The sequence below is a fragment of the Molossus molossus genome, unplaced genomic scaffold (assembly GCF_014108415.1).
Source record: "Molossus molossus isolate mMolMol1 unplaced genomic scaffold, mMolMol1.p scaffold_m16_p_23, whole genome shotgun sequence".
In the NCBI taxonomy this organism is placed as follows: Eukaryota; Metazoa; Chordata; class Mammalia; order Chiroptera; family Molossidae; genus Molossus; species Molossus molossus.
Window position 1 is genome coordinate 5208581 of NW_023425359.1, and position 26003 is coordinate 5234583.

Genomic DNA, 26003 nt, shown 5'->3' on the forward strand with positions numbered 1-26003 from the left:
TGGTTATCGTCCTTACCTGCCAAGTTGGACAAGGGGAGGAGGAGGAGAAAAGATCAAGGGGTAAAAGGGTCGGTGCCAAGGCGCAGGTAGAGCTTAGAACAGCAGAGCGTCGGGGGTGAGTGCTACCTTAAGGAGAATGAAAATGAGCAGGCAGTGGTCAGGGAAGAAATTACATTGAGTGACCTGTGATGGGATCTGAGTTACATAAATATTTTGGTGCAGGCGGCAAAAAAGGAAAAAGGCAAAGGAGCATGTGCTAGTTTGTGTCTTATGCATGAGAACATCTTTGATTTTTAAGCCTTTCACATCCCCTAACAGGAGGATGGGGCGAAAAGGAGCAGGGAGCAAGCAGAGGCAAAGGAAGAGACGCCCGAGGGACTCACGAGCCCCTCTCACCCCCCTGGGCGGGCGCTGGGCGGAGCCTCTGGCGCATCCTCCGAGCAGCCGCGCGGAGCACCATGGGAGAATCCTTCCTCCCTCGGACATGGCGCTCACCTGCCCGGCGGCAGCGGGCGGCTCCGGCGCCGCGGTTCGCGGGTCCCGGCAGAAAGGCGGCTCGCGCTTCAGCGGAGGGGCCGAGGGAGGGGGCGGCGGCGGCGGCGGCGGCGGCGGGGGCGCGGCCCGGCGGCCCGGCTGTTAGAGCGGAGCGCGCCGGGGGCCTGGGCGGCAGCGGGCAGCGCGGGGCGCAGCCCCCGGGGCGCAGCCGGCATGGTGTCCCAGGTGCTGCAGCTGCTCCGGCAGGGCGTGTGGGCCGCGCTCACCGGGGGCTGGTACCACGACCCGGAACACAGCAAGTTCACCAACAGCTGCCACCTCTACCTGTGGCTGTTCCTGCTGCTGCTGCCCTTGGCCCTGCACCTGGTGAGTGGGGACGTCCAAGCCCCGGGGAGACACTGGAGGGAGGAAGGGAGACAGCTGCCGAAGCCTGCGTGCCTGCCTCCTGCTGCAAGGCTGGCGGGATTCTTAGGACGTGGGCTGGGAAGGTCCTCAGGAATCTGGGACAGGAAAAGTGCGGGGAAAGGGGGAACGCGATTCACTGGCAGGAAAAGAAGTAGAAAGGACCCGGGGGCTCTGGACTCATTAAGAATTGATGCTGGCTCCTAGGATGAGTCAGACTCTCCTTGTCGCTGGGGAATGCTGAACCTGTTTTGTAGGCCTCTGGCTGGTTAGCATGGGGTATGTTTGGTAGAAGGTATTGTGCGTTTCAGCCAAGAGGCAACATGAAATGTTAATACATGTTTCAAGTCGGTGACTTTCCCCCATTCTCCTCCCTTCCTTCCGGTTTTGCTTTGAGACGGTAGGTTCAATTATCAGTTGCTCTACTTGCCATTTAAACACCACTATGTAAAGAAATCTGTGGACCAATATAATAACGGGCAAATCTGATGTAGTTTATGCTGAGCAAAGTGTTACAGCGCCTGGTTGGGGCTTGACAGTTTAGTAGGGTTACCACAATTGAGTGCCTGCTGAATAAGTACACACGACCTTCTAAGGGAAATTAAATACACCAGATTGAAACAATGGTTAATTTTATTTGAAAAGCTATTTAGGTAAGGTGTTCTGTGTCTTATTATACTTTATGTGCCAAGAATCTACTTTTGATATGTCTGTTGAAAGATTTTATTTTGAAAACATAATTTGACCATGATTTCCACAGCAACAGTCTTAAGTGAGTTTGCATGACTGAGGCAGTCCGAGTGCGACAGTTGAAGTTCTCCCTTGCTCGGCTCTTGTTTACTGTTTATGGCAGTTTATCCATAGGATTGGAATCGTGGCTCTGAAGTTCAGCTTCTAGGTTAAACTTTGGTTCCACCTTTTACCAGTTCTGTAACCTTGGCGAAGTAACTTACCATGTGTGATTTTTCAGTTTCTTATCTGTAAAAGGAGAAAAAATAATAGATGTTTGGGGGCTTAAATGAGATACCACTCATAAAGCCTTCTATCTGTCCGGCTTGGCCTGAAATTGGACTCAGACCTGGTTTACATTTCTGTTCTGCTACTTACTGGCTGTTTGACGTATCTAAACCTTAGTTTTTTCATCATTAAAATAGATGTGATAGTGACCATTTCACAGGAAAAATAACGTTTCATAGAAAAAGCACTTAATATAGAGGCCTTCATACATTTATGTTTCTTCTTCCGTGACCTTGTGCACCATTTTTCCTTGGCCTGTAGGTGCCAATGTTTTCTCTATCTAGAGGGGCAGCAGAGCAGGGATGAGGAGCGCAAGGTTGGGTTTCAGCTGGGTGCTTCTACCTGCTGGTTGCGTGAGCTTGAGCAGGCTTCGGCTTCCTGGTTTGTAAAGCAGGGTTAATGGGGCTAATATGAGGACTGAATGAATGAATGAAAGTGCTTCTCACAACACCTGGTGCATAGTGACAGCTCAGTATAAGCTGGTCTTTTTGTTTCCCATCATTCACTTGCCAAAATCTCTCTGTACTTTAAAGCCTAATGGAGTGGCCCTCTCTGTCTAGGCTCCCCTAATTCCATTCAGCTAGAATTAACTTCTCTCTTGCCCTTATATGATTCTGGATTTATTTGTTAGTATTACAGAACCTTTTGAATTCTGCCTTATACTTAGTTGTTGGAACATGTATTTACCTCTACTCCTGGATCATGAGATTTTGAGGACATGGATTTTGATTTTGTTGATGATCTTGGTTTTCCACACTGATCTCATATGTAACAAACTGGTGGAAATAAAATCAACCTGCATCTTTCTGTTCTAACTAGCATTGTATTGTCCATATCCTTATGTATTCTTAGTATTTCCTGAAAATGACAGCAATATATGTTTCATTTCTAATCTCACTCCTCAGCAATAACCACGGTAACATTTAATGTGTATTTCTACAGATGTTTTTTCTACACATACAGGCTCATTTTTCATAACTACTCTTAAGATTTGATGTATGCGTATGATCAGAACTTTCAAATTCTTCCTAATTTTGCGTTATGAGCAGCTTGGTTTCTACCTTATTAAATAGGAACTTGTTCTTAGTTGAATTCCTCTTTAATTATATTTTAAAATTTTTGGTGAAATCTCAAGAGTTAGAAAATAAAAAAACCGATACCTTAAATAATTTTGGTTTTTTTGTTGGATTTTTTTGAGATCAAAACAATTATACCAAAATTTTTATAACTTTATGCTAGTTTGCTTTTAAGTACTATAGAATAATTTATGTGATTATTATTGTCGTACCGCTTTTTAATTATATAGCCTCTTATTTTTAAAGATGCTGGATATCCTTTTCTTACCCTGGTCATCTGGTCTCTGAAAGTGACCTTAGGAATAAAAGACCCTCCTCCCCCCACGGAGGGCTCTGTTCTCTAAGTCTTGGTGCTTAAACATATTCTCCTGCACTTCAGTATTGCCTGTGAATGTTAGCATCTTTTTTAGTTTGTTCAATTTACAAGGAGTTGGTGCAAAAAAGGTATCTAGCAGCTCACTGACAGCAGGGGCTTCCTCGAAATTCCGTTATTTAAGGGGCCCAGAACGTTTCTGGATTTTGTACAATGTTAGCCTAAACATGTTTAATCAAGACAGTTCCACTGTAGGAAGAATTCACTTTTTAAGTTAATGGGGACTTTGACTATGTAAATTAAAACTGTGTTATTAATGATCTCTAAGCCCTAGAGTGTACTTAGTTTTTGGTTGATATTGTGGGAAGTTATTTATTAGCATTTGTAAACAATGCATTTATGAGAGATGCTCAAAAATACACACCCAAAAACATTTGGGCAATTTGGATCACCTGGAAAGAATTTTACTTTGATCTGTTGTCAACCTCATTTTCCCTTGCACAGACTGAAAGGTGCATTTGTCATCAGACATTTAAGCTTTTATTTGTTACACGTGCTCTTGTATTTATTCATTTGAGATAACTCACAGCTGGGGAGCTTAGAACAGAAGCAGCCCGGCGGTGACTCTGACCCAGTGTGAGCCCGATGGAGCCAGGCTAGTGCTTATCAATTGTGTAAGTCACTTCACTTCTTCAGTTTTATCACCTGTAAAATGGGGATAATGGGTTTCATTTAATAGATTTAGCAGCTGGGGTCCAGAGAGAGTTCTTGCCCATGGCCATCCAGAGAATAGGTGGTAAAATTCGGAATTTTAGCTGAGGTCCTGTGATCCCAAGTCTTTGGCTTTTCCACCTCACTGTGCTGCCTGACCTGGTTCACACGAGAGCACTTGACTCCCCCAAAACAGCGGAGGCACATGAAGCGGAGTCTGGTTATTCTGATGGCAGCATGATCACCTGGAGGAGAGGAGAGTTGAGTCGTGGAAAAAATAGGGTGGCGCCCTGGCCGGTTTGGCTCAGCGGTTAGAGCGTCCGCCTGCGGTCCCGAGAGACCCGGGTTCGGTTCCCGCTAAGGGCACGTACCTCGGTTGCAGTTTGTCCCCGGCCCTGGTTGGTCGTGCGGGTGGCAGCCACTCGATGTGTCCCTTTCACGTCGATGTTTCTCTCTCTCTCTCCCTTCCTCTCTCTCCCTCCCACTCTATCTGTACAAAAAATGGAAAAATGTCCTCGGATGAGGATAAAAAAAAAAAAAGAAAAAATAGGGTGGAGCCATCCATTCTCCAAGACCCCATGCAGGGCAGCATTCCCGGTGGTTTCCACATAGAAAGCCTGTCTCATTTTAGGGCTGCAGCTTGGGTTTTCTTTCCTGTTGTTTTATTTTCGCCAGACTTGCTCCGTCCCCTTTTTAGTTCAGCCTTATAGACTTGCTTTGCTAGCACCCACCTCCCTTCTAACTGCTGTAACTAAAATGAATGGGAGTGAGTGCCTGTCACACGCTGGCGGGCCCCTGGCCATAGTCAGCACTGCAGCACGCGAGCTGTTACTGTGGCCCCGAGTAGGTGACTCTTCTGTTAGTCTGTAGCCACTCCCCATTTGGGTACATCACTGTTTTTCCTTAGGTTTGTGTTTCTCTGGCCACCCCTCTTTCTGCTCCCACTTCTAACATACAAGATACCTTTGTATGGACTATGGAAAGGTGGCTTCCCCCAAAGGTACTCTTTCCTGGCTCAGGACTTGCGCACTGGACTTCAGCCACCATTTGACCCAGTTAACGGGAAACCTTTGCGCAAGGTGCGGCCTGAGCAGCTGGCGTGCAGGCCTGGCTCGTCCACGGGGTTGCTGTTACTCTGCTGGGCATGTGGTCCTCAAAGGGAGCCTCTCATCTGGTCAGTCCTAGCGTCTGTGTTCAGCTTCTTCCTAAGAAAGGCTTTTCTGCTGTTGAGAGATGTGGCCCATGCTCTCCTTCTCTGAACTTGTTTTCTAGCCCTTCCACCTCTGGGGGCCTTATTTGTTCTCACATGGAGAGGCACGGTCCTTTGCAGTTTCTCCATAATTCACCGGGATGTCTAACCTTTCCTCCTGCCCTCACCTGCTGAAACAGAGTGGACTTGTGGGGAGGAGGCTGCAGCTTGGGGGTGCTTGAAGGCCTTGTTCCCTGGCCCCGGGCCTCCGCCAGTGGTGCGGACCCAGGCCTCCTACACTGGGCTGATGCCATGCCCAGCAGATGGCTGTTTGGATGCGTGTGCCCACGACATGGCTCAGCGAGAGCTTTGCTTTCCCTTCTAGGCACTTCTCCGGGGCGTCCTCCACCCCCAGGGCGTCCTCAGGCAGTCCTGTAGAGTCTTTTCAAGTTAATACCGTCTATTTTGCGTGACCATTGCCACCCTTCTGCAGAATTCCTCCTTCGTATCCTCAGTCATCTGCCACTTGGACACGGGTGTCTGCAGGCAGGTGGTGTTTTATGTCTGCGGCGAAAGATACAGCACTGGCCTTGACCCGGGATGTCAGCCTCTGGAGCACCCTCCAATAATAGCGCCTTTTGAAAACGTTTTCTTCCTGCTCCAATAGTGCAAGCTCATGACTAATGTTCCGGTGGTTAAGTCTGTGTCTCCCAGCCCTCACTTCTCTTAGGGCTTCTGAGATTTCTCCCGATCGTGACTGGTCACATTTGGATGCTGCTCTCCTCAGGTACACTGTTCTCTTCCCAGTGGTAATGTCTAACACTGTAACACCCTTGGTATTGTTTCCTGTGTATGGGAGTTGATGCTTACCAGGAGATTATCATTTTCTGATTTTAAGCATTTGGTCTCTCAGATGATTACTTTTCACTGTTATCCAGCCTTATTTCCATGTAATTAAGACTAAATCTCTTTCCTACATCTTATGGAAGAAAAAGAGGACTAGTTTGTGATGGTATTTCAATTTTTTTCTTATGGATTTCTCCCCTTTAACTCATTACCACGTACTGGAAGAGGTACTAACATCCAGCTCTCACTGGCACGTGGACCATGCACGGTCCTTAGAGCTCCACGTGAACTAGATCGCCTCACCTCACAGCCACCAGGGGGCACTGTCCTGACCCCCGTACCATCGGTGAGACCAGCACAGAGAGGTCGGGTAACGTGCTGAAGGACACATAGCTGGTCATGGCCTAGTCAGGACCAGGGCCGGCCGAGCAGTTGGAGATCTGACCCCTCGGCCACAGCACCTCTAATGCAGGTAATTTCACGACATGGCATCTGTTTTCTGCACGTTGGCGGGAGGAGAGACAGAAATGGAAACTGTGCAAGACAGCGTCAGTGACAAGTGAAATTCCCTCCCACACTTGTCTCTGGTACCTCCCTCGAGAGGCAGCCGCCACACAGTGTCTTGTGTTCTTCCAGTGACATTTATACACATGGGAAGTTTGATGTGAGGGTCCTGGCTTTAATGACTAAGCAGCCTCTTTGTCATCCAGCTTTTCCCTGTGCTCTGTGGAGGAGTTTTTTCCTACTCCTAGATAAAAACATGTACAAGCCCCCTGACTTTAGGTCACAGGCGGTACAAGTCCCATAGTTGCTTTAAAACAAAACACAGACTTGATTCGGGTTTCAGAGCATCCAGTTCCACGTAATGACCGAAGCTTCCATCATTCAGTCCTCTCAACAGGTGGGGGGTGTGAGGAGGCACAGACGCTTCTCACTGTCCTCCCTCCCACCCTGGCTCACGTTTCGAAGCCGTCAGCATTGAGGAGCAGGAAGGGTGCTTGTTGACTGGCCGGGTGGCGAGCTGGCTCCTGGGAACAGGGTGCTCCCAGCTGACACTGTCTCTGAGGTCCCTTGGCATGTCCTTCAGAGACCCTGCTGCCCCCAGCGCCCTCTTTCCTGCAGTTTCCTGGCCGAGGGCCTCTCTGTCTCTCTCCCGCCTGGTCCTTCCCCAGTTCCTTGGAATTTGGCGTCCACTCCAGCTTCCTTCTGCTGTGGCCCCCTCTGCTCCAGCAGCCCCTTTGGAGGGGATCTAAAGCAGCTCTGCAGACTGTCACACCTGAACACTCCCATATTCTCTCACAGACTCTGGGGGGCAGGCCACTCTCAACGCTGCCATGTCTTCCTGGTCCCTCCGTGAGCGCAGCTCGCCAGCGGTCTCGGACTTTGAGCTCTTTGGGGAAGGAAGCAGACACCAGTCTGCTGTGGTCCCCACTCCCACCCACACTGTGGGAGGCTCATGCTAAGTCTCTCAGTGGTCCCGCTGAAGCTGTTGTCTCTCGACTGTTGGAAGGTAGAGGGCCACGGGTCGCACCGGAAACCAATGGTCTGCTCCAAAAGTCTGCACAGACCCTCTCATTCTGGACTCTGGTCCATCCTCACTTAGGGTGAGGGGCTTTAGAGTCTTCTAACTCATGTTCATTCCCCTCTTAGAAGTTTCTGGATGAGTTTGTGTGAGGAGTTGCTTGGAATCTGATACCTGTCCTATCTTGGCTCTTTGGGAGACATTTCCAATGGAATGTTTTGTTAGGTACACATGCAGTCACTCATGTGGGCATGTCCTTGTTTTCCTCATTTAGAACCATCTTGGAGATCATTATGTAAAGAATGACTTCATTACTTTTCACTCCTACTAGTGTTCCACTATGTGAGTAAAGGGTAACTTATTTGACCCATTCCTTAGAAAAGATCTTTAGGTTTCAGATGACCTTTAAACTGTGCTAGTTTGTGCTGATGTAACAGTTAAGCTCAAGATCCCTTTTGCTTTATCACGTTTATTTTTTATTCATATTATATGTACAAAGTGGTCAAGGGGGGTTGGGTATGGCTAGCAGACGCTCCTGCTCGTAGGCATGTAGGTGTCCAGGATGATAGAACCTACATTTTGGGGTGGCTAGGGGTTCTGCTCCCCGTCACCCTCACCCATGACCTGGGTTGATCATTGCCAGTCACAGCGGTGGAAGGAGAGGGTGTGAGGGTCATGACTAGCCCTTGAAGCTACTGCCTGGAAATGGCGACTACCTCTTACACTCAGACTTCTTTCTCAGGGCAAGTTGCATGGCCACACCTAACTCCAAAGGGAGAGGAAAGTGCAGACCTTCTACCGTGTGTCCAGGCAAAACTGGACATATTTGTTGGACAGCACAGACTGAGTGCCTGGTGTTCTGCAGAATATTGCCTGGTGTTCTGCAGAATATTGGGAAACAACAGGCAGAAGATAGATTGGTGTCTCTCCTCAGGAAGATCGCTGATGAAGATAACATATAAATAACACAATGATAATTGTTATTTTAGGGGAAGTATGAGGTGCTATATTATAAAAATGGGAGGCCCCATCCTGGCTTTGGTGTTTAGGGAAGGCTACCCAGAGGAAAAAACTTCTAATCTGAGACATAATGAATGACTAGGAATTAGCGAGGCAAAGATGGGTAGACATGAGGAGTTTGGACTAAATTGTCAGTACAGTGAGACACACAGATGGGTTCTTTTATTTGTGCATTTGAAGTAGGATATTTCCTTTTTTATTCCCCCAATTTTTATTTTTGAAAAATTTCTAGTCTGCAAAAATAGCACAATGAATCCTCTATGCCCTTCACTTAGATTCACTAATTCTTGACATTTTGCTACACTTGCTTCATCACTTTACATATTTATACATTTTTTTATTTTGCTGTATCATTTCACAGTAAGTTGCAGACATCAAGACACTGTCCCCCTTCAGCAAGTGTCTCTTTAAGAAAAAAGACGTTCCCCTGCATAATTATCACACACACAAATGATCACTGGTAGAGGTTCTCGTCCAGTGTGTGGGCCCCGTCCACACTCCCCAGTTATCCCAGTAATGTCCTGCACTGCTCGGCTTTTTGCTTTGTTTTCTGGATCTAAGATTTAGTCAGGGACCCCACGTTGCTTTCAGGTGTCGTCTCTTGTCTTTCATTCTAGAACAAGTTTATCAAGCCTTTGTGGCATTGAAAGTTGTTTTCAGAAGGTTTCTTAATTTGATTTCTTTGGATCATTTCCTTGAGAGTAGATGTGTGATTGTGCATTTTTTGGCATGAATACCACCTGAGTAATGTGTCCTTATGCACCACACCACAGGCCATAACGTCATCCCCATTGCTGGGTGAGGTGATGTCGCCGGGACTTCTCCACTGTAAAGGTACCTATTTTCCCCTTGGTATTTAATAAGTAAGCTGCGAGGAGAATCTGGAGACTGTATCTATTATTGTATGCCCCAAACTTTCAGTCAGTGGTTGTAGCATATTCTTGTCTAAGATGATTACTGTAATGGTGGTTGTAAAAGGGCAATTTTCTGCTTATTGGCATTTTCCCATAAAGAAAAGCTCCTTCCCTCGGCCCCGTCACTTGTTGTGCTTGTTAGTACAGTTTCACGGGTTCATTTTGTAATGCAACGGGTCATAATCCATTCCTGTGTTCATCCTCTGTGATGTTCAAACCACGAGCAGCTCCTGGCTCCTTTGGCTCTGACCTCATCAGGGTTTGAGCACTTTCTTGCCCAACAAGGAGTCCGGGCTTAGCTTGAACTTTCCCTGCCTCAGCCTGACAAGGTGCCATATCTCCAGGGAGCCTGACCCTGGGTGGGGATGGCTTTGGGAAGCCAGGCTGTAGGGCAGTGACCGTTTTATTGCTTTGGGACTGTCTTTCCTCTCGGTCCTTCCAGTGGACAGAGCTGAGAGTTTGTGTATCTGTTTACTCATCTGTCCGTCCATCCGTCCGTGCATCCGTCTGTCCATCCACTGAGAGTTTATTTAGTCTGATCCAAATCAAAGGATTTTTCTCTCTCACTCCCTCCACATTTCTGTCTCCTTTTCCCCACAGTGAGAACTCTGGTTCCCAACACTATTATTTTTAAATTTCTAAAATATACACAAGAATTATTACTTCCGTACCACTATGAAAACAGGATGTTTTAGTAAAATTCAAGATTGCTTTGACTTATTATTATCATTATTATTTTAAGAATATACCTATGATGTACTGTAAGAGTATTATGTTCTAAAGTTACTTGGATGGATTCTTTTTATAATTTTTTTTTATTGAGACATTATTGACATATTACATTAGTTTCAGGTAAACAATGTAATGATTTCATATTTGTTGTGTAGGATTAATTCTTTGTTTTCATTTGCCTTTGTGGTTATGCTATCAATGTGATACATGGTTAGGTTCATCTGTGGGCATATAATTCTGTTTTTTTCCTCCATTCTTGTTGATTTAATATTTTTTGAGGTCTAAAACATTAACATCATCCTAAACATATTAAAATGCGAGGCTGTTTTACTTTCTCAAAAAATTCCCTGGCTGCTGGGTGAAAAGCAGGTAAGAGAAGGAGCAGGAGCCCCCGTGGGCGTGCTGAGACTGTTTCAGGCGTCCGGCCCGGAGCGGCGGCAGTAGAGATGGAGAAATGTGCATGCACTTTGGTGAGGTTCAGCGGTGAGTTTGTTTTTAGAGTGGAGGAGTGAGGAGGAGGGAGGAATAGAGTGACGCTGGTTGTCCGGCGTGAGGGCAGGTGACTGGGGTACCACTGGCCGAGATGAGCAAGGGTGGAAGAGGATGGCTGGTGGGAAGGGATGGGAAACCAAACACCTAATTTTAGACAAGTTAGTTTGGAGTTTCCTTTTCAGTATCAAAGTTGAGTAGACAGTTGAATATTGGAATGGAAGCTGAAAGGGGCCATCGAAGCTCTAGTTCATATCAGAGATTCAAACGTGATCATCTTCAGTATAGAGATCGTATTTACCACCCAAGACTGAGTGAGAACTTACTCCTCGGGAGACTGTAGCAAGAGAGAAGTCTCAGCAGCAAGGTCCGAAGAGCCCTATACTCAGAGCAGTGTGAGCGAGGCAAGGGAGACGCCAGAAGAGCAAGAAGTGAGCTGTCAGCCTGGCCAGGTGGCTCAGGGATTGAGCATCGTCCGGAAAGGTCACTGGTTTGATTCCGGGTCAGGGCACTGGCAGACACCCAGGTTGCCGGCTCGATCTCCAGGCGGAGACCTGCAGGGGGCAGCGGATCCAAGCTTCTCTTTCACGGCTGTTTCTGTCTCTCTCTCTCCCACCCCTACCTTTCTCTCTAAAAAATCAATAAAAACACATAAGAATATTTTTTTAAAAGCAAGCAACTAGATCTATCAGGGTGATCACTTCCTAAGTATATAAATGTCTAATCACTATGTTGTACACCTAAAACTAATGTAATATTGTACATCCGCTGTAATTAAAAAATGAAAGAAGTATTTAAAAATTGTATTGAGTGCTGCTAAGAAAAGAGAAAGTTACGTTTTTGTCTTTAGTGACATTGACAAGAACGTTTTAAGTGGCGCGAGGGGGTGTAGAAGCCTGATTGCTGGGGATTTCAGAGGCGGTGGAGGTGGAGAGGTGGAGACGGCTGGTAGAGACGGTTCTTCCAGGTGGGGAGCAAAGACACGCACGGTGCCGAGGTAGAGCTTTGGCACAGCAGAGGCTCATCTCTTCCCAGCTGTGCAGGACTTGCGGGCGGGCGTGTGGTTTGGATTCCTCCCGTGTCCCTGGTGTGGTGCTTCGTACACAGTGGATAATCAATCGCTCTCTGCACTGTTGTGATCTAACTGTGTAAGGCAAGACACAGCGATGGCAGGGATGTCGCCGTCCGTGGTCTGCCCATTTCAGTGACTCACCACAGTGCTGTGGCCAGCATCCACGTCATTAAAGATGGAGCTTGAAAACCGAGCTGCTACTCCTAGTACTGGATTGCCTCAAACTTAAATGTGCTGCTGTTTTCAAGATAACCTTTGTTTTGTTTTGCATGTGGCAATTACATATTTCTTTGTGGTATTTATATAATAGTTCTTCCCTATCATGGGAAACTTGGACTTAAAAAAAAAAAGACCATTGGATCAAACAAAAATGACTGCCTCATTTTATAGATATTGACAGTGAGAAACCATAAGAATTTTCTATATTGGATTATGTGTATATTTTAGTTCCCTTCTCCAAATCTTTACCATCTCAAAAGAAAATCAAGAGAACTAATACTCATTTCCCATTCATTGTCCTCATCTTTTAGGAATCTCTTTTTGATTTCAAGATTACAATTAGATACTTAATAAATAGGGAAGAATAAAAAACCTGAATATAAGAAATATCATTGAAACAAATGTTTTGTTTATTTATTAATTACTTTTTCTTATTATGTATTAACACTTCGGACCGTCTATGCAGGCGAGAAAAACATTTGTTCCAGCCCTGGCCAGGTGGCTCAGTTGGCTAGCGCATCGTCTCAATACACCAAAAGGTTGCAGGTTCGATCCCTGATCAGGGCACATACAGGAGGCAACCGTTTGATGTTTCTCTCTCACATTGATGTTTTTCTTCTCTCCCTCTCTCCCTTTCTCTCTCCAAAATATATCCTCAAGTGGTATTAAAACATTAAAGCAAAAACATTTGCTCATCTTAAAACACCATGTCTGAATTTATTATTCCGTAATATTAACGAATGATGTGTAGATGATGAGGAGGTGGAGGATGATAAGTAATGCTAATTTGGTACTTATTTTGTATCAGAAAATGTATTAATAAAATAATTAACAATTCTTTAGTAACTAGTGTTCCCATTTCACAGAAGAGACAGAGATTTACAAAGGCTAAATAGCTTTCCCAAGGTTGCAAAATTGTTAGAGAACATTTTAAAACATATATAAATTACTACTGTAAATATTTATTTATTCTACAATGTTCTGAGCTGCTATGTGCTGATTACCAGGCTGGGTGTTGAGACTATAACACAGAATAAGACAAACCTGGCCCTGTCCTCATGGAAATTACCATCTTTACATGGCTCATATGAATAATTAAGAATCAACAAGAAAAATATAAATACCCTGAAAACAACATAAATATACAAATGACACAGAAATAAAACTACATACATGCATATATAAGGAACACGTGATTGATTATTTTACTAATAATCCACGAAGTACATGTTAAAACAATGTAGTCTTGGCATATCGGGGTAGCCAAGATTTAAAAGATAATGCCAATATGCTTTAAATATAAAGCCGGTCTCAGAAACTGTGAGGGCTGTTTGTACAAGGTGAGTCACTGAAGCCCTGTCTGTAAGAGCGGAAGACTAGAGACATGCCTGTTGACAAGGAGCTGGCTGAAGGAATCCCGGTCCATCTGCGCAGTGGAGTGCTATGCAGGTGTTAAAAAGGAAACCAGGAAATGGACTGCTACAGAGTGAACTCCGGGACCTACTGTTAAGTTAAAAAGAAAGCAGACGCCACATAGGAACAAAATAGGAGAGAAATATGAAGCAAACATCCAGTTGCTTATATTTTCAAGATGATACCATGAAAGGTAAATAAAAACGAATACAAAAGTAGAAGGAAGGAAAGAATAGGGGAAGGCAACAGAGCTGGAAACAAGAAATGAACCTTATTTAATAGTTTAGTGGCATAGTCAAGCAAGAAAACCACTTCGAGTGACTTAAACATGGAGTTTTTGGCCCACTAGGTCATAACCTACAGATCCAAAACCACAAAGAAATCTTAAATTGCATTCCGTTATCTTAATGTCATCAATACAATTTTATATGATATTTTGACATTTTATCTATAAATATATGTATATAGAAAGGCAAGGAAAATAAGAGAACATGTTTGTGTTTGCAGGAAGTAAGGTTTAAGCAGTGAAAGAAAAGAGATGTACACCGACTGTTGCGAAGGCTGTCTCTGTGAGCAGACATGTACAGTACCTCTTCAGGACCCTCAGTTCTTTGGGATTGACATGGAATCGCTACATCATATGGTTATTTTATTTTTAATTCTTTGCAGCACTGCCATGCTTTGTTCCATAAATAATAACTTTTTAAAATAAAATGACACCAACTCACCATATGGTGGCTCCTTTCACTTAGTCATTGCAAGATTATTCATTTTGATGCCAACAGCCCTGCCCTTGGTCCCGATGGTCCCAGGCACTTGTGTTGGGAATGTCTGGTGTTTCTAATGCTGACAAAGGAGAGCAGAGCCAGTAGTTTGCATCTAGTTATATCACACCTCGCAGTTTTTAAGGAGACTTAATGGAGACTCACAGTTCAGGTTCAGGTTGCACAATGGGCATTCGCATGGTGATTTCATTAAACCACACAGAGCTCGGTGAAGTAGGGGGGCCTCTTCCGGCCTCTTCATGGCCAGCCACGCTCCCGTGTCCAGAGTCCCTTCCACACCAATGGTCTTGTCCGGCGCAGATCCTGACTTCCCCTTCCGTGCTTACCCAGCATCTGTGCTCTTTCTTCACGGTGAAGAGCAACTTCCTAAGCCTGTGGTGTATGACCCCTCATGGGTGCTGCTGTCTCCCAGCTTCGAATGCCCCCTCTGTGTTATTCTGAAATGTCTGTACTTCCTGGACCATCCAGGGCTCCTGCGTGCCGTGCCTTCTGCCTGGCTTTCTTAGCATCCTCCGTAGTTTTCACAGATGTCTGCTTTCCCCGAAATATTTTCCTTAGCCCCTTGCCCCATCGCTCAGTCTGAGCTAGGCACACTTCATCTTACCAGAATTATTGCATGTGCTACTCTGTCTTGTAACTGTCTACTCATCTGTCTCGACTTGGAACCCTGTGTGTAGAGGGAGTATGGTTTTTACCTCTGTGTTTGGTACAAAGTAATTACATACACACTTATAGGCTAAGCAGTGGTTTTCAGTGTGTATGTTTGTCGGGGGGTTAAGTCTGCACCTCCTCTGGGGACATTTGGTTGTCACACTAGAGGGGTTGCTTGTGTGTAGAGACCAGAGATGCTACTAAACATCCTACAGTGCACAGAACAGTCCCTACAACAGAGAATTATCCAGCCCAAGATCTCAGTAGTGCTGAGGGTGAGAAACTCGAGGCTAAAGGAAGGAGGGTGCTCACGATGCTGTCATGGGAGAGGCCCGTGACTCCGGCGGCCTTCGCTGTACCTCCTCGTGTGTTGTAGTCAAGGAGGCACATTTGTTCTAGATTTGGGGCACTGGCACTTTTCAAAAACATTTTTGGGTTCATCTCAATGGGTTTTTTACAGTGACATTTAAACTCAGTATCACAATAGCATTTAAAGAGTAGGGGCCAGAGATACTAAACGTCTTGTGGAACGAGAAATTGTTGGACCTCCAATGCCAGCAGCACTTCTATTGAAAAACACTCAATGAGAAGAGCCAGAAACCCACTGGACAGCCTTGGGGAGGGTTGGCCCAAAGAAGAATCAAACTAAAGACACGTGCAGTTGGGTAGAAGGAGAGAAGGATTCTGAGACACACCAACATCCAGTTTCTCACACAAAACAGACGGTGCAAGAGGGGCATGCGGACTCTGCCAGTGGACACGGAGACTGCACAGGGCCTCTTCCCGCTCAGCCTCCCAAGGACCCTGTCACCTTGACGTGAGCACACCCTTCATGACTCAGCACTGCAGCTGCTGCTGGACTTGAAGCAGAACGTGTAGAGGAGTTTATTCAACTCACTTTTGTCTCGCTGTTCCTTTTAAAAAGGATTATTACTGGCTGATTTTAGTCTTTTCATGTAATTGATTTTTAACACTATTGCTTAAAAGTAAGAAATGTAATATTATAATTTATTACATTTAAATATTGAGACATGTTTGACATTTTATGATACTAAACATTTTCTATGGCATTTGGTTTGAAGAAACTTAAAACACAAAGGGTCAAGGGGGTCAAGGTACTTTCGTTCACGAACTCAGACCTTCTGGTCCTAAGTTAGTGGCTTTGTCAAGTCCGAAGTACTTCTAAAATTCTTTATGCAAAATGAACATATGACTTTAGCTTTATATATATCAGACATAGCATTGATCAGGTATAGTTTATACTTGATAACATTCACATTATTGAATTCTCCTTTTTCATTCTAAATAACAGACTTTCTATTAGGAAACACATGGCATTGATATTCAGTGATATTGAGATTCTGTATCAGTGCAAACATGATTGAGCTATTGCATCGAGGTTGACGTCACTTTGCCTCTCTGAGCTTACTGAGTGATTTATCCTCTTCATCTCAGTGTACATTAAAAATTTAAATCAGATGGTAACTCTTATCATGACCATCTGAAATCAAAAAGATGCATGAATCCAGATTTCTTGATTATACTGAGCGTTCATTGATGAAGCTGTCCACTCAATTTTCTTTTATGAGGAGAGGGGAGAGAGAGGGTTGGATAATGTCAGGGGCCAACTTTCTAAACAGTTTTCAGAGCATTTAGGCCACCAGAGATTCTCGATGCAATGACCCCGCCTCGAGCGCACCTCTCCAACCCTTGGCTGCTCTGCTGCCGTGTTCTCTGCAGCACCAGTCAACAGCCCAAGCGCTGGCCTGCCGCGTCTCTGCAGTGTTCTCCTGGGAAAGTGCACACAGAGGAAGAGCTCGCCCGCCCGTGTGGCTCAGTGGATTGAGCGTCGTCCCGTGGACTGAGAGGTCCGGTTCGATTCCTGGCCAGGGCGCATGCTGGGGGTGCGGGCTCGATCCCCAGTAGGGGGCGTGCAGACGGCGACCGATTGATGTTTCTCTTTCTCATTGATGTTTCTATCCGTCTCTCTCTTCCTCTCCCTCTAAAAATAAATAAATAAAAACATATTAAAGAAAAAAAAGAAAGAAAGAGCTCGGAGGAACCAGAGAAGATCTAATGGGAAATAGGCAGCAGACCGAAGAGGGCCAAGTAGCCGGCCTGGGAGGAAGCATCACCCCCTCCGCTTTCACCACACGTCGCCAGATGGGAGTGGAGCAGGCTCCCCGTGACGGCCGGCCTTCCTGACCGCGCCCGCCTCGGCCTTTTAAAGCGCGTTTGCGAGGCTGGCCTGTTCGGAAGGGCGCCCCGCTGAGGACTCTTCCCGCACTGTCCCAGATGCCGGCGGCCAGACGCCTCCAGCACGCTGTCCCCCTTCGCCACCCATACCCCGGGCCCCAGACTGCTGCCGGACCCACTCCAGTTCCCCGCGGGCAGCCAGGAGTTCTAGATTTTCTGAGGAAATTCAAGATGTGTTTATCTTTCAGGGAAATTTGTGAAATACGTAAGGAGCTATTACAGGATCTGAAAACCTGTAAATTCTTTCACATGTATTAATGCAGTGAAATGATTGTACTTCTCTATCTGTGGCCCGACTTGTGGTGTACGGACCTGTGCCCAACCTGCCAGGGAGTTTTCGTTTACTACTTGCACGCGTCACTGGGAGTCACAGGTGACACACAAGGACTCAGCACTTACATCAAATGCTGAGTGGAGAATGGATGGCTGGATGGACAAAATTCATCTCTCCTAGTTGAACAAGATGCACAAACAGAATGGGATCGCTCTCATCTCTGGAGCAGAGAGGACAACTCAGACTGCGCGGTTTGCACCCTGGATTTTGGGGATAACCTAGAATCTTCTGACAGTCATAAAACCGGTCAGGCTTCCAGAAATGTGAGCTCGGAGGTTCCCCAGCCAGCGTCTGCCCCAGCCGCTGTGAGTGCCCACCGTGGACAGCTCCTCCCAGTCCGAGGGAAGATGCCGGGTACAGTAGTCCTGCCAGCATCTGGACGGGACATGTGTCCACAGCCAGTGTGCGTGTTAAGCTGGGCAGGTCAGCACCTTATTGTTAGGCCACATGTTCTGAGTAACAATGTTTTCCAAATCACTTGATACAGGAAAGCCCAACCTCTAACCACATTGATGGACGAGTTGTACGTTTCCTTGACTTCTCTAGCAGTATGTTGAATATCATTGAAAATTGTGTTTGTGTTTCTAGATCTCTTATTATGGCTTTATGTTGATGTCCTCAGAGGTGACTGAGGCTTGTTTGTGTCTCAGAAAATGACCACACAGGTGACTTGCTTTTTTATAGTGGTTTTTTCTTTTCACTTTTCCAACACTATTTAAACTGTCACTTATCATGTCTTATATTACTATGCTTATTTTTATTCATTTCTCATTTCCCTTTCTAATTTACGCCGTGGGCTAGAAACCAAAATCATCAGGCTTATTCTGCGCCACGTAGATGGATCAGCCTAGCTCAAGAGCACAGAGCTTCCAGATGCTCTGATGGGCCAGCAAGGAGCCCCTCCCTCTCCTGAGCCACCTGCGGGAGACCGGAGTCGGCAGATGGCGTGCACATGTCACCTTCATTGCCAGTGAAGCTATGTTTGGGAACGTGACCTAGGTCTGCGGGCGGGTGGACTCCCTCGTGGTGAGTGTGAGGTGCGGAGACTCGCTCCCTTGGTCAGCGCCGTGTGGAAGGCCTGCAGCCTCGGACTTGCGCCTGGCTCTGGAGGGCTTGCAGCAAGGAGAGGCCGCCCGGACACACGTCCTCGGTCCAGCCAGCGCCTGTGACAGCAGGGGATAGACAGCACGAGGAGGCACGCCCGGTTCCTGGTCCTCAGAGCACCCTCCGGGAATCAGGGAGGGGCCAGGCATGGGGAGGGAATGAGCCTCCGGAAGCCGAGGACTGGGGTGGGACCGGTCCCCTCCAGCGGTGCTGTGCTTTGACTGCCCAGAGGCCATCGGAACATATTTTCTGCGTTCTGGTTTCTCCCTCAAGTCACTGGGGTGGCTAGGAGGTGACTCCCAGGTAGGAGGAGATGTGTGCACTTGTCCACTCTGTACCATGACCCACTTGATCTGCAGCTTCTTCATTTTCAAAGTGAAAATATTCATTTCCAGAAGTCTGCTTTAAAACGAGCCAGTGGAAGAGATGGATGAGGGACCTTCATGAAACAAAGATGAGCGCCCGCGAGCATCCCCCGCGCCCTGGAGCATCCTCCGCGCCCCCGAGCATCCCCCGCCCACGTGCTCCGCAGCCTCGGCTGGCTTGTTCTCGCTGGAACTCCGAGTTATTTATAGCTGGTCCTCAGCAGCCCGGTTATTGATCTCTCCAGGCTGCTGAAAAGATGGAAAGTAATAACCCATAAGTTATTAATAAGCCTGAAGTTAAAAAAACAACAACAGAGTGGCGTGAAGTGGTTCGGCCACTGTGGAGAGCAGATGGCAGTTCTCGGAGGAGCGCACGGAACGCCATGGGACCCGGCAGCCGCGGAGCACACAACCCGAACAACTGAGAACAGGCTCCTGAAGAGACGGCTGCCCACCCGTCCCAGCTCCCTGAGCCATGACTCCAAAAGGTGGCGTCAACCCGAATGCCTCCTGCAGATGGAAGGACAAGCAGAGCGGGTGTCCCCGGCGCGGCCGTGTGCGTCCCACGGGGCAGGAGAGCCCGGCCCACCCTCATGGAACCTTGGGACAGTGTGCTAAGGAAATAGGCCGCTCAGAGGGACAAAACTGCACAGTCCTCACGTATATGAGGGGTCGAGAGGCACCAGACCGATAGAGACAGAAGTGGAAGAGTGGGTGCCAGGGGCTGTGGGGCAGGGGTGGCAGTCAGGGTTTGCGGGGACAGACTTTCAGTTTGTTTGGGAAGATGAAGAGTTTCTGGAGGTGGATGGTGGTCATGGTTGCACAAAAGTGTTGTACATAAGGCCGCCGACTGGACGCTTGGAGATGGTTCAGATGGTGAATTTCACTTTAGGTATTTCTGCCACAAGGAAAGTTAAAAGCAGAAGAATGGCGACTGAGATCCGGAGCCGGAGCCTCCCAGAGCAGGGCCAGGACACAGTGGTCTGCGTGTTCACAGGGACGGGCACTTCTCAGTCACACCCCGTATTGTACCCAGTTCTGTGAGAAATACAAATGACTGTGCTCGTAACTGCTGAGTTGGTAACAGAATGTTGTTTTTCATGAAATATTAGAAAAAGTTCGGTCAAATGAGTTATGATACTAGCAGTTACCTTAGTAATGGGTCAGGTAACAATGTCTAGCTTTTCTTTGGCCAAGGATATCACTTTGAAAAATGTTGCCTTCTGTGAATTAGAATGTGTTAAAATGATAAGTTCATAGAAACAAGGAAAAGTTATGATTTTCCTTAGAATAAGTAAATCTCTGTTCAAAATCTGCATATACCTTATATTGAGGCTGGTGGGTGGTGGTGTTCTGTGATATAAGTGAAAAACAAATTGTCCTGGCCAATTTGGCTCAGCAGTTAGAATGTTGACCCTTGGACCAAGGAGTCTCGGGTTCAATTACAGTCAAGGGCATATACCTCGGTTGTAAGTTTGGTCCCTGACCCTGGTCGGGGTCGTTCAGGGGGCAGTCGGTCGATGTGTCTCTCTCACATCAATGTTTCTCTCTCTCTTTCCCCCTCACACTCCATGTGAAGATAGATGGAAAAATGTCCTCAGGTGACGATTAAAAAAAAAAAATTTAAAACTGCTCATCTGTGACACATTCCTTCCTAAACTCTTCCTAATTCATACTAATGAGAGAAAATTCTGGAAGCTGGAGATCTTTTGTTGAATGAAAACAATGGTGTCAGCAGCAAGGGGCCTGGAAACGCAGGTTTGGGGAGAGAGCTTAGTCACACGGCCCCGGGGCAGGGGCTGGGGAGACTGGATGCAGTTTGCAGGCTGGACGGAAGGGGATTCACGAGGAATCTGCGGAGCAGTGAAGTGGCCTGTGGACCGTGTTGTCGTGTTGTGAAACCTCTCCCCTTCCCTGGACGCCTCGTACCGTGTGTGGGCCGGCGGCTGTGTGGGCCTCGGGGCGAGACACAGTGTTGTGCTTCTTCGCAGAGGATGAGCCCATGACCTGTTCTCGGCTGGGCAGCCAGACACTAGCCCTCCGTTACCTGCAGATGCGAACGTCCTTCCTGCTCAGTCTCAGTGCTACCAGGCCACAGTGTGCGGATAGACCGCAGTCATCTCTCACTGTGGCACGTCGGTGCTTTTCCAAATGAATCTTCCCAGTATCCACATGTAGTATTTCTCTCACCCTTTTCCATTCTCTCCCTAATGCCTTAGCACCCCCCCCCAAATTTATCTCTAGTCTAATTTGAATCGGGTTTCCTGTGGAAATGGGATCCCCAATGTTGACTAGGTTAAGCAACAATAACAGCCATGTGGGCCGAACCCCGAACCTCAGCAGTTCAATGAATCCAGGGTTCATTTCTCACTTCTGGTACGTGTCCATCTTGGGTCAGGAGCGCCTCGTTCCACGGGCACCCCGCTGCCCAGGCGAAGGGGGCCTGGCGTCTTGCCCAGGGGGCGTCTGGGAAACTCAGCCTCTGAGATTACCAACCGAGAGGAAAGGGGAGTGGAGGAGGCCCTCGCTCAGGACTTAGAAGGGCACCAGCCACCTCTGCTCCTAGTGCCATGGCCTCAGCCTGCCTGCAGGGGAGGCTGGGAAATGTAGGGAAGCACAGAGTACTCAGTGAGCTGCCTCTCTTGCTACCCCCCTAACTGTGCTGTGCGGCCCAAGTTTGTAATAACTCAGACACCCGGGGAATGTGATTTTTATGCGACAGCGTGCTAGTCTGTTCTCGTGGGCATTCCCACCGGAGGGCGTGTTTGCCCAGTTTGCCAACCGTGTTACCTGAATCAAGTTTCTCCATTTACCCAGATGGGGGACTCCTGTTGGCATCGGTTGGGTGGCAGCGACCTTTGTGGACAGAGCTGAGGTCCTCTGTCACCGATGGAAAGGCCCACTTCCTTTTAGGAGCAGCCCACCCATCTGCACCCCTTGCCTGCATCACCCGCTCCGGAAGGCCACGCCTGATGGTGTTACCCCGAGAGGGAACCTCCCCCTTCCCTCTCTCCTCTGTCCTCCGCAAGGCTTTTGTGCTTTGATGAAGGAAACAGCATCTCGAAGGCCTTTCTCTGCCCTTAAGACCAGAGGCACCGAGTGGGCTGTGGCCGGGACTGGGAGAAACGGGGGCTCACTGGACGGTCGGTTGTCAGAGGGTCTCTGCACACCAGACGCTGGTCAGCAGGGTGGTGTGTGCTGGGCCAGAACCTGGGGACGGGGCAGACTGAAAACAAAAAGATAGCAGCTCCTCCTCGGGTATTGCAAACAGGGAAACGAATGCAACGGGTCATTTGAAATCCTGCCCAATTTATGCTCAATGAATAGCCCAAAACTGCTTTCCGATTTAAAACAAAGATACTCTTATAAGTAAGTGAATTTTTCCTTTCTTCTCTCTTTTCTAGGCTTTTCCTCCAAACACCATCACTGTATTGTTTTACTGCAGCTCCGTGACTATATTCTTCGCAGTAATCAAACTGGTCAGCTATCGCCTGCACCTCATGTTCGATACGGGAGAAGTGACTCAGCGCAGGCGCTCCGGAGAGGGAGAAAGGCCCGGGAAAAACAGAGAGGCCAGCAGGGAACACACAGCCAACCACAAAGCCCCAAGGTCGCATTTCCAATTAATGCACCAGCTCATAATTGAAATGCTTTCATTTTGATTAAAATACCTTTTCCTCATTTACTCGTCATCTATGAATATGTGTCAGTATAGGCAATATAAATATATACATCTCCCTGACATGTAAGCATACACTTACGCACAGAACTGCCATTGGTGGGCAAGACGGCTCCAGTGACGTTAAGAGGACCTAAGCCACGCTCTGGGACTCCTTGGCGTTAGGCGAGCCGGGGGCACGCTTTGCTTCAGCTTGTCTTCAGTGCCAGTGCACACCAGAGTTCTTTCTCACCAATACCTGTGTTTGTTAATTAATGCAAAAGGAATCGATTGCATAGAACTGAAATACTAACAGTGCTTCTCGAGTAAGCAACACGTCTCTATCCTTGCCCTTATTTCTGAGAGTTCCTTAAGGCAGTGTTTCTTATTATAAAATAATGTTGCTTACTCTGTCTTGAAAACACAATTTGTATACAATGATTATGACGAAATGGAATCTAGGGAAAAACTACTTGGGACTAATGTGGAAAGAGCCCTAGTTCTGATGGCTGATATCGCTGCTTTGTGTCTCCTCTTGGGTCAGCAGTACCAGGCGGACGAGCCGCGGCACGAAGGAGGAGGCCAGTCGGAGCTGCTGCACACCCCCGCTGCACTGCAGCTCCAGAGGGCGGAGCTCCAGCTCGCACCGCTCCTCCGGGCAGCTGGTCAGTGTCGCCGGGCTTGGGTGCCCGCACAGGCATGTGCCCTGCCATGGCAGTGTGTGCACACCGGTTGTGAATCCTGGCCCTTGTGCTTGTGGAGTACGCATCTCAGAGTGAGGAAGGGACCTGGGGGCAGTGCTTGGACCGTAGGAGACACACCGGTTGTGTGTTGGGAGCACCCGCCTGCCCAGCCTGCCACTCTGGCCCGAAGAACCCCTTCAGACCTTCACCTCTCTCTCCCTTCCTCCCCCCTCCTCCCCTCCCCCTCTCCACCTTAAACCACATGTGTCTCTTGGAAAGTCAATAAATCACTTTTTTTCTAGATTACTTTTATTGGGCTCTAGTCACTATGGTATAAAGTAGCACATTATTCCTTCTCTTTTTTAGTTGCTTAATTACCATACTCCCTTTTATCAAGGACAGTGGTCTTAGCTGGATGTCTGCACGTAGGTGCATGCGTTTGTATTGCTGTCCTGGCCCATCGCATCAGAACGCAGCAGAGCGGGACGGTCCCTTGCCCCCGCCCCCCCCACGCGTCATGCGGAAGCACAGTGGCTGCCTGGAAATGGGCGATGCGCTGAGTCATGTACTGATTTTCACTCTTTCATTTATTCAGGAGTTGCCCGCACAGGAAACAGTGGAAGATCTCAAAGGTAGAGTGTTTGTTGTCATCCTTCAATCTTTTATCACAGTGTTATCCTCAGTAAACTGAAAAATCAGTTTGTAAAATGGAATCCCAATGAAATAATTGAAAATAAGAACTATACCTAAGATTCATAGTTATATAGTTATATTTATATTTATAACTATAACCATGAATCTTAGGTATAGTTCTTATTTTATATATATATATATATATATATTTTTTTTAATCCTCACCTGAGGACATTTTTCCATTTTTTGTTCAGATAGAGGGGGAAGGAGAGAGAGGAAGAGAGAGAGAGAGAGAAACATCGACGTGAAAGGGACACATTGAGTAGCCGCCCCCCGCACAACCCAACTAGGGTCGGGGACAAACTGCAACCAAGGCACGTGCCCCTAGCAGGAACCAAACCCGGGTCTCCCTGGATCACAGGCCGACGCTCTAACCGCTGAGCCAAACTGGCCAGGGCCATAGTTATATTTTAACTTCATTTTTTTTTTTACCCTTAATTTTAATTATTTCTCATCAGAATTTGTATATCATGTCTCCGTTCAAATTGTGACATTTTATTGGTCATATTTCATTGTCTTTTCTCCAGTCTGGCCCTCATTTCATATGGCTCATAATAGCAGGTATAAAATAGAATAAATTTATCATCAACATACAGACTTGAAAAATGACAGAGGAAATTATAGCACATTCTGCATATCTGCTTGTCTTTCCTGTTACACATTTTGTTTCTGGGAACTTTCTTTTAACCCCCTAAATCTTTGTTTTACTTCTTCACTAAGATTTCATTTTATTGTTTTCTGATGACCTTCAGAAGACTTAGAAAAGAACATCTGGGGGCCCACGTTAACCCCTTCCTGTCTCTGCAATCCTGTTTTTTTTTTTTTTTCAGTTCTTCTACAAAGAGAGATGTAGACTTTATTGAAAATAGTGCAAAATTTTATTTTTTTGAAAATCCAAAATAAACCTTTTTTCTACATTACTACTCCTGAAGTGAATTGCGCACTAGCTGGGTTTCAGAGATTTAGACACACGAAGTTCACACAGCGGCGCCTGCAGCTGGCCGGGGTCCCCTCCAGAGGCCGGAGGGCGGGGCAGAGGGAGCCTGCACCTGCTGCTCCGGGCCGGCCTCCTGGGCCCGGGCCACAGGCTGAATCTGCCTACAGCAGGGTTAATTTAAAAAGTATATCATATCTTAATTTTTTCATCATTTTTCATAATATCCTCATTTATTTTGCTAATAAGGTAATATTTTATATTACTTCTAGAGTTGTATTATTTATTTTTTCCTCCAGTAGTTTAGGAAAACGAGAAGTTGCTTATCCTGTTTTTTCTATGGCTTTGCAGACCCTTGCACTACATAGAATATGCTTTATGTGTGAGACATGAAGGAAAAACTGAAGGTATTTATTGACTGAATGGCCATAGGCTAGGGAAGGAAAAACAAAAACAGAAGATGGCCCCAAGGTTTCTAGCCTCAGAGGCTTGGGAATTGGTAGGATGCTGACAGATGCAGGGAAGCTGGGAGGACAAGCTCATTTCAGCTCCCATCCTAAGTAACTGCCGCGTGCAGATTCAGTCTGAAATGTTTGGGAAAATGCATGAGTCACATCAGAAGTGTGAGGTTATAGTCCTCAGGTCAAGGTGCCAACAAGCCTGTTGCCAGGCCTCGGGCTAATTCTTCCCTTGTTCATCTTAATGGATCGCAAGGCAACCTTAAGGGGTTGGTATAATGACCCCCATTTCACAGATAAGGAGGCTGCAGCTGGAGCTGCGGTTCTCAGCTGGAGGCTTTTGCTCCCTTGGGGACATCTGACAACATCTGGAGGCATTTCTCACTGTCATTACTGAGGGCAGAGGGATGCTGCTAGACAGCCTACATGCACAGGACAGACCCCACAGGTGTGCTCCCCTGCTCCAAACTGTCCAAAGTGCCACAGTTGAGAAATCTGGGGTTAGAGGGATTCAGTAATGTGCCCGAGTAATGTAGCCACTGGGTAGCGGCGCAAGGAGCTAGCTCTCTGACCGCAGTGCCCAAACGCAGTTCCGACCAGCCAGCCTGCCTCCCAAGGCCGCGCCCTGAAACGGCTGCGTTTCAGATTTCAA

General features: G+C 47.0%; 1 protein-coding gene across 2 annotated transcripts in view; it reads left to right on the top strand.

Annotated features, from left to right (window-relative positions):
- Positions 1–479: 479 nt before the first annotated feature.
- Positions 480–26003, top strand: part of PCNX2 (pecanex 2) — a 229066-nt gene continuing 203542 nt past the window's right edge. Inside the window, exons 1-4 of one of the 2 annotated variants that reach the window (XM_036277465.1) lie at positions 480–861; positions 22330–22535; positions 23128–23248; positions 23862–23898. In XM_036277465.1, coding sequence (XP_036133358.1) covers positions 709–861; positions 22330–22535; positions 23128–23248; positions 23862–23898 — 517 coding nt within the window. In that variant the 5' untranslated portion in view covers positions 480–708. Of the gene's footprint in view, positions 862–1657; positions 1670–22329; positions 22536–23127; positions 23249–23861; positions 23899–26003 lie in introns of those variants that run through there. The other variant, XM_036277466.1, reaches the window with a different exon arrangement.